Source organism: Portunus trituberculatus, chromosome 6 (genome assembly GCF_017591435.1).
Source record: "Portunus trituberculatus isolate SZX2019 chromosome 6, ASM1759143v1, whole genome shotgun sequence".
Taxonomy (NCBI): domain Eukaryota; kingdom Metazoa; phylum Arthropoda; class Malacostraca; order Decapoda; family Portunidae; genus Portunus; species Portunus trituberculatus.
Window position 1 is genome coordinate 2,371,389 of NC_059260.1, and position 8,497 is coordinate 2,379,885.

At 37.7% G+C, this 8,497-nt stretch overlaps 1 protein-coding gene across 1 annotated transcript in view; it reads left to right on the forward strand.

Moving 5' to 3' along the window:
- LOC123518488 (calmodulin-like protein 4) overlaps positions 1-7,755 on the forward strand; it is a 21,570-nt gene extending 13,815 nt beyond the window's left edge. The window contains 4 exon segments of the mRNA XM_045279315.1: positions 3,028-3,058; positions 3,427-3,558; positions 4,072-4,254; positions 5,289-7,755. Of these exon segments, the coding sequence (XP_045135250.1) occupies positions 3,028-3,058; positions 3,427-3,558; positions 4,072-4,254; positions 5,289-5,389 (447 nt within the window). The 3' untranslated portion in view covers positions 5,390-7,755.
- Positions 7,756-8,497: the final 742 nt, after the last annotated feature.

Genomic DNA, 8,497 nt, shown 5'->3' on the forward strand with positions numbered 1-8,497 from the left:
GCATAGTCATGTGGCTCCATTTAGTGACACTAGTGGTGGGAAAACAATGCTAAGTGTGCCAAATATTAGCTAAACACAGCCAGCAGACGGCAGCGGAACCAGCCCCGCCCACTTGATGACGTCACACCCCTGGCCGGCCGAGCGGGCGGGCTGGCGACGGTTGGTGATTTTACGTTCGTAACGGAACTGATTTTAAAATCGACTTATAGAAAAAACGAAGCCATGGCCGAATGCTTGATATTTTATGACTTGATAAATATTTTAACTAATATCCACAACATCAAAACATCTCCTGCTGAACTCTTATTTAAAAAGGACTAAGAATAAGTATGGTAAAAATATAAAAACATTTACACTTGTAAAACTACTAATACGTCCAGCCGTTTCGACTTCCTACTTATATAAAAAGATATTAGGCAATATTAATTCTCTTATCAGGCATCCAACACTTACCTAGAACCAGAAGTGAAGGAATGAAACAATATTTGATAAAACAAAAGCATTAGACAAAAATCTTAACTCATTGAAAACGCTTATAATGTCCAACCATTTTCACTTGGCGAGTATTTCAACACATTTCACGGAGACTGAGCTTTCTTTTAAGGCATTCTACAACGAGTTAGACCGTGAAGCAGAAACGTAAACAAATGAAATAGAAAATATAAAACTCAAGTTTAAAATAACTGAAAACCATTTCAGATTCCACATATTTCACTCAATAGATTGATTTCACACATATAATAGCATAAACGAGTCTTTGATACCATAAAGGCCCAGTTATCGCTAGAAACAAAAAAATCTCAAATGGGAGATGAAAAATTTTGACCCTAATGGCTGCTCATACCTACGCCATAAAACGCCACATGTTTACCGAACAGAGGCACGGGAAACACATTGAAAGTAGGGAAACATTCATAGAAACCCAAAAAACATAATACAAACACCGAATAATTGAGCTAGGGAAAGATTGGAAAAGTATTTGAACCAGCGGGCGAACGTGGTAGGGAGCTGGTGGGGCGGAGGGAGGGCCGGGGAGGGACTTAACATGGGGGAGTGGGATGTGCCTGGCCTGCCGTTGCCTGCTACTATTGTCATTGTTATTACTGTTACTGTTGTTGCTAGTGCGTTATTTATTGTGTAGGTAGGAAGAGGAGTAAGAAAGTAGTAGAAATTGGGGATGAGGCAGTGGTGGCGGTGGGAGAGGAGGGTGAGAGGGAGAGGAGGGGCGTTACCTGCCACTCATGACGTCACAAACACAACCTTATCAACAACAATGGTGAGAGGGAGGAGGAGGAGAAATTTGACACGTTTTCTTTCTTATTTATGTGTTTATGTTGCGATTATGACTGGAATAGGTGGAAATAATGTGGCTTTATGGTGTTGTGGGTAATTTGAAACATTCAGTTGAGGAGATGGCTTCATTTGAATAGAGAAATTAAATAAAGGAGAAATGTCTTACTCAGAGATGTGACGTGACCTCTCATGTTTACCTGTGTGTGATGTGATTATGACTTCTACAGGTGAAATTAATGTGGCTTTGTGGTGCTGTGTGTATATTGAAGCAGTTAATTGTGGAGATTGGCTTGATTTGAGTAGAGAAATTAGGTAAAGGAGAAACATTTTTATTAGCCAGAGATCTGACATGTTTCCTCCCTTATTTACCTGCTTATGACGTGATTTTGACTTCCATAGGTGAAATTAATGTGGTTTTATGGTATTGTGGGTAATTTCAAGCATTTAATTGAGTGTTTTGGCTTAATTTGAATAGGGAAATAAAGGAGAAATATGACGTGACCTCATGTTTACCTGTTAATGATGTGGTTGTGACTTCTGCAGGTGAAATTAATGTGGCTTTATGGTGCTGTGTGTATTTTGAGCCATTTAGAGTTTTAGCTTGATTTGAGTAGAGAAATTAGGTGGAGAAACATTATTCTTTCATGTTTAACTGTTTAAGATGTGGTTATGACTTACAGGCAAAATTAATGTGATATTATGAGCATTTTTAGGCAATTAATTAAAGTTTTGGGTTTAATTTGAATAGGGAAATTAAGTAAAGGAGAAACGTTTTTACTAGCCAGAGATGTGACGTGATTTCTCTATTATTCACCTGCTTATGATGTGATTATGAGTTCTACAGGTGAAATTAATGTGGCTTTGTTTTTGTGTGTATTTTGAGGCAGTTAGTTGAGGATTTTGGCTTCATTTAAATGGGAAAATTAGGTAAAGGGTAAATATTTTTGTTACTAGCCATATTGATGATGTTTTATGAAGTATATATTGAATTACTGTATATCGCGTGTGACATAGAGTGGATTGAGTCTATGGAAATGGTTTAGTGAAGATCTGAAGGAAAATAGTCGGAAAAATAAGGTGCTGGAGTCATACTAGGCCAATATCTGTTACTTTATTTATTTATTTATTTTTTATTATTTGTTATTAACCCCTTCAGTACCAGGATGCATTTTCTTATTCATTCTGGTGACTATTTGGTGATTTTATACAGCTTTAGAAACTTATGTGGGGATTAAAATAGTGAAGACTCAGACCATTAATCTTTTGACCTCCATAGACCCTTCCTAATGTCAATAAAATGGTCTAATCGCACAAAAAACTCACATTTCCATATTCATTCAGGTTACCATTTGGTGATTTTATACTGTACAGCTTTAGAAACTTATGTGGGGATTGAAATAGTGAAGATTCTGGCCATTAATCTTGTGACCTCCATAGACTCTTCATAATCTAAGTAAAATCGTCTAATTATTTCCCAAACTGAAGGTAAAAATGCGTTCCAATACTGAAGAAGTTAATCGACTACTATTAAGGGGAAGGAATTTTATTACATGTAGGAAATGGTCTTGTTTATTTATTTCTATTATTTTTTTTAGCTTTATTTCCATGTTTTTTGTAGGTTATAATGTAAACTGTTTGTCTTGTATCTTGGTCTGACCTAACATGACATGACTTAACCTCACCTCACCTCACCTCACCCGGCCTGATCTGATGGTGCTCTTTTGTGTATTCCAGGCGCGTCACTTCAAGGAGCAGGATATCGATGGTGAGTGTGTGCGTTAAAGGGTGAGAGAGAGAGAGAGAGAGAGAGAGTGGATTTAAGTTGCATGTGTTAATTTCCTAGTATCATAACTCGTAACCTAACTTAGTGTAATCTAACCTTAACTTAACCTAACCTTACCTTACCTTACCTTACCTAACCAAGCTGAATTAATCTACACTAAATTGAATTATTCCAAGGTAAACTAAAGCAAACCAAACCAAACCAAGCCAAACTAAAGGAAATGAAACTAAACTGGACTAAATTAAGCTAGACTAATCCCAACCAAACTGACCCAAAACCAACACCTGACCTAACATGACCTAACCTAACCAACACCTGACCTAACCTCACCTAATTCTTTCTCCCGGCAGAGTTCCGTGAGTGCTTCTCCCTGTACGCGCGTCACAGCACCATACGCACCCTGGACCAGCTCACCGTCATCATGCGCTCCCTCGGCCTCAGCCCCACCATTGCCGAGCTCAAAACTTACTTCAAGGACAAGTGTGTGTGTGTGTGTGTGTGTGTGTGTGTTTAATCTTTCCTCACACGATTTTTCTCTTCTTTCTTTTCATTCTTTTGTTTTTGTTTGCATTCCTTCCTTGTGTATTTGCTTTCCTGTGTGTGTGTGTGTGTGTTTGTTTGATTGTGTGTTTGTGAGTGTGTATGTATGTGTGTGAATGACTCCACCATTACCATCACCAGCACCACCATCTCTATCACTTTTTTTTTTTTTTTCTTCAGTTTATTCCTTAAATTTATCTTTTTTTACCACCACCTCTAATTTTTACTTCATTTCTTTCCTTTTTTCAATGTTTTAACTTTTTTATTTACTGATCAATTTTTCATCACCACCACTACCACCACCACCACCACCTCTATCATCTTTTCCATTTTTTTTTTTTTCTTTTTTCCTTTATTTATTTATTTATTTATTTATTTATTTATTTATCTTTTTCTCCCAATTTGCTGATTGATTTTCCACTAACCACCACCATCACCACCTCCCGCACCACCAGGAGGCAAGATGAGCTTCCCGGACTTCCTGGAGGTGATGCACAAGCACAGCCAGGTGGAGCGCATCCCGGAGGAGATCCTGGCGGCCTTCCAGGGACACGACCCACGGCGCACTGGGGCCATCCCTGCCCGGGACCTGCGCCACATCCTGCTGCACTGGGGGGAGCGACTCAGCCACAAGGAAGGTGTGTCTGTCTGTCTGTGTGTTAGGTTTATTTCTGGATATTTATTGGTTTATTTATTTATTTGGTATTTATTTATTCTGAGAGAGACTTTGCAACAAGGAAGGTGTGTGTGTGTGTGTGTGTGTGTGTGTGTGTGTGTTACTTTAGTTTATTTCTGGTTGTTGACTCCTCTGTTTACTGGTTTATTTATGAAGGTTTGTCTATGTGTTGTTTTAGTATTTATTCTTTATTTACTCTGATTTATTGTTTGTTTACTTGTTGGAGAGACAGAACATCAACAGTGTGTAATAATAATAATAATAATAAACGGTTTATTAGTTAGGCAATGTAAAAAATTACACTCAAAATGTACACGGGGGGGGAACGTGTGTGAGATTTTTAAATCTTTGTGTTATTGTTTGTTTATCTTTTTTTTTATCTATTTTATTTTTGTCGTCTTTTGTTTTTGTATTATTTCAGAGTTTGGTTTGTTTTTTTATTTACCTCTGACGTTATTCCTTCATCTTGACTTGTTTACTTTAGTCTATTTTGTTTATTTTATTGTTTATTAATTTATTTTTTGTGCATTTGTTTTTTATTTATTTTTTTTGTCTGTTTGTGTACTTATTTCATTGTTTTGTGTATTTGTAATCTTTTTTCTCCTTACCACTGCGTATAGGTCACACGTACCTTACACAAAGGTACCTGTTCACCAGGGACCGTTGTCGCGGTAGAGATAGCGGTGTCTATTATATCTCAAAGGTCCTTGGACCAGAGTGCCTGGCCCAAGGCCATGACATTTTTAGATTTTTGGGAGTAGCTTGCCTTCTCCCAAAGCTGTGAATTTTATTTTTACTTTACTTTATGTATTTTGATGTTTTATTTAGGTTTCTAGTTTTTACATTCTTAATTGTATTGTTTTTAATCACTTAATTATTTTTTTTATATACGGTACATGTTTGTTGAAATTAATTTATAGTAGCGGCGCCATATGACCGTCGTTGTTGCGGCGCCATTAATTTAAAATCCTTCCTTCCTTCTCCTTACCTTCACAGTGGAGCAGATCTTCCGAGAGGCCAACATCTCACCAAACGGCATGGTGCGCTACCAAGACTTCTGCCGCATCGTGTGTGCCCCAGTGCCTGACTACTACTAGCCCCACCCTGACCCTGGCCTGGCACTCCGACCTAACCTCACCTTACTCTACCTTACCTAACCTAACCTAACCTTACCTTACCTTACCTAATTTAATCTTACCTTACCTTACCTTACCTTAACTTTACCTTATCTTCCTTAACTAAATGAAACACAAAATGGCCTAACCTAAATTAAGCTAACCTTACCTTCTCACCTAACCTAATCTAACCTTAACTTACCTTATCACAATGGGTCGTCTTGGAGCCACATGCTAGGGCCAGTCTGGGTCACTAAAGAGGGGTGTATCAGGTCATGCCAGGTCACAGCAAGAGGTCATCACAGGTCATCTAAGGTCACAGGTGTCTCAGGGTAGGTTGCCTGTGTTGTGTTGTGTAGGGGGTGTTGAAAGTTGTTGTTTGTTGGGTGTAGGTTGTAGTGGTGGTGTTAATTTGGATTTTGTTGTAATGTATTCTTAATTTTCTTCTTTGGTTTCTTTTTTTCTTTTCCAGGTTTTTTTTTTTTTTATCTTTCTCATTTTCATTCTGACGTCATGTATTTTTTTCTTTTATTCTCCGTCATTCCTTTCTCCTTCAGTTCATCTTTTCATTATCTCTCCAAGTGTGTGTGTGTGTGTGTGTGTGTGTGTGAGAGAGAGAGGGAGGGAGGAAGAGAGAGGTTGTAGATAAGGAAGGTTTGAAAAAGTTTGAGTGAAGTTGATAAGAAAGGAGAATATTTTGGTTTTGTCTTTGTGTGTGTGCGTGTGTGTGTGTGCGCCAGGAAGTGCCTCTCTGCTACCTTTCACTGTCATTCTTAACGTCAGCTCAGTAAGGTCAGTGATTCGCAGAGACCCAGTGATGCTAGTGATGGTTCAGCTAAGAGACAAAGACTAGACTGGGACTCTCTTCAACCTGCACAGGGACTGGCATTAAGTGGGCCTCTTATTCATTTATTTTTATTATCTGTTTACATTTTTACTCTTTCTCTTGCCCTTTGCCAGCTTTTTCTCCTCTAACATGAAAAAAGAGAAGGGAAAATAAGGGTGTAAGTGTTTGGCAGCTGTCTGGTGTGGTGAAGCATGAGACAAGTTGATTTTAAGCTTTATTTAGTGATATCTAGGGATGTTGGAAGAGTTTTGGGGTATTTAATGATTCTTGTGCTTATCTTAGTGTTTTTGGGGGTAGTATATACAATTCCTATGGTTAATTTAAAGTTTTCCGGGTAATATAGTGATTCTTGTCTTTTACTTTGAGTTTTTGGGGTAATATATATGATTGTTGTGGTTGATTAAGAGTTTTTGGGGTATTATATTTCATTCTTGTGCTTATCTTAGTGTTTTGGGGTAAAGATGAGTTTTGTATGCTAAATTTTGATTCTTGTACTGAAGTTAGAGTTTTTGTGATGTGCGATCATTTTTCTAAGTTAAAGAAGATCAATAGTGTTGGTTTGAGGAGTCTTGTACGCTGAAGTTGAGGGATCTGTGTGATGTTTGATAATGTTTAAAGTTAAAGATCGATAGTTTTTTGGTATAATTTATGATGATTCTTGTACGCTAAAGTTAATTAAAGAGTTTTGGTGTAATTTTATGATGACTCTTGTACGATGAAGTTGAGGAGATTGCGTGTGATGTGTGATAAATTTTTCTAAGTTAAAGAAGATCAATAGTTTTTGGTGTGATGTTTGATGAGTCTTGTGCACTGAAGTCGAAGAGTTTTGGTGTGACAGTATTTGAAGTTTAAGAGTTTTGGTGTGACGTCCGATAACTTCCTGTACACTAAAGAAGGTGAAGAGTTTTTATTGTGATGTATGAAAGCTCTTGTATGTTGAGATTGAGAAGTTTTGGTGTGATAATATTTGAAGTTAAAGGGTTTTGGTGTGACGTCCAATAACTTCCTGTACACTAAACAAGGTGAAGAGATTTTATTGTGGTGTATTATGGCTCTTGTACACTGAAGTTGAAGAGTTTAGGTGTAAGGTGCAATAGTGTTTTAAAGTTTGAGTTTTGGTGTAAGGTACGATGATTTTTGTGAGCTAAAGAAGGTGAACAGCTTTGGTGTGATGTATGGTGACCCTTGTACCACTAAAGTTAAATAATTTTGATACAACACAAGATATTTTTTGTACACTACGAACACTCCAGCCATATTTTTCATGGTGGCTATTTATAAAGAGTCAAATTAGAACAATCTATTTATATATTTTATAGTTAGTTGAATTAGAACACTCAGTTATCAAAGTAATTCCAACTCTTATATTTCTACACTAAGATAAGCAAAGGAAAGGTAAATTATTCTTAGGGAAACACACCATATCTTTTTGTACACAAACTGAAACATTCCGAGAAAAAAAAACATTCCACTTTGAATATATGAAGATTTTTGCACTGTTTACCACTTTTCTTTATCCTTGTGTGTGTGTGTTTGTCAATAGTGGTGTTATATTGACCATGTGTTTGTGTTTGTTAGCAGTAAGTATTGTTGGTGTCAGTAGATCATTATTAAGTTTGTTTTGTAATAGTAAGGTGTAAATGTGGTAAGGTTTAAGGTGTTAGTGGTAAAGATTGTGTTAGTAAGGTGGTGGTGGTGGTAGTCACTGAGGTGTTGTGTGTGTTAGTAAAGTGGTGGTGGTGGTGGTGTGTTGGTATGGTGTTGTGTGTGTTAGTAAGATGGTGGTGTGTGTGTTGGTACAGTGTTGTGTGTGTTAGTAAGGTGGTGGTGGTGGTGAGGTGTTGTGTGTGTTAGTAAAGTGGTGGTGGTGGTGGTGATGTGTGTGTGTGGGTATGGTGTTGTGTGTGTTAGTAAGGTGGTGATGTGTGTGTGTTGGTACAGTGTTGTGTGTGTTAGTAAGGTGGTGGTGGTGGTGTGTTGTGTGTGTTAGTAAAGTGGTGGTGGTGAGGTGTTGTGTGTGTTAGTAAAGTGGTTGTGGTGGTGAGGTGTTGTATGTGTTAGTAAGATGGTGTTTGTGTTAGTAAGGTGGTAGTGGTATTGGTATGGTGTTGTGTGTTAGTAAAGTGGTGGTGGTGGTGAGGTGTGTTGGTATGGTGGTGTGTGTGTTAGTAAGGTGGTGGTGGTGGTGGTGGTAGTTGGATGTAAAATAAATTAATATCTTGACCATGTTAGGTTTATATTAT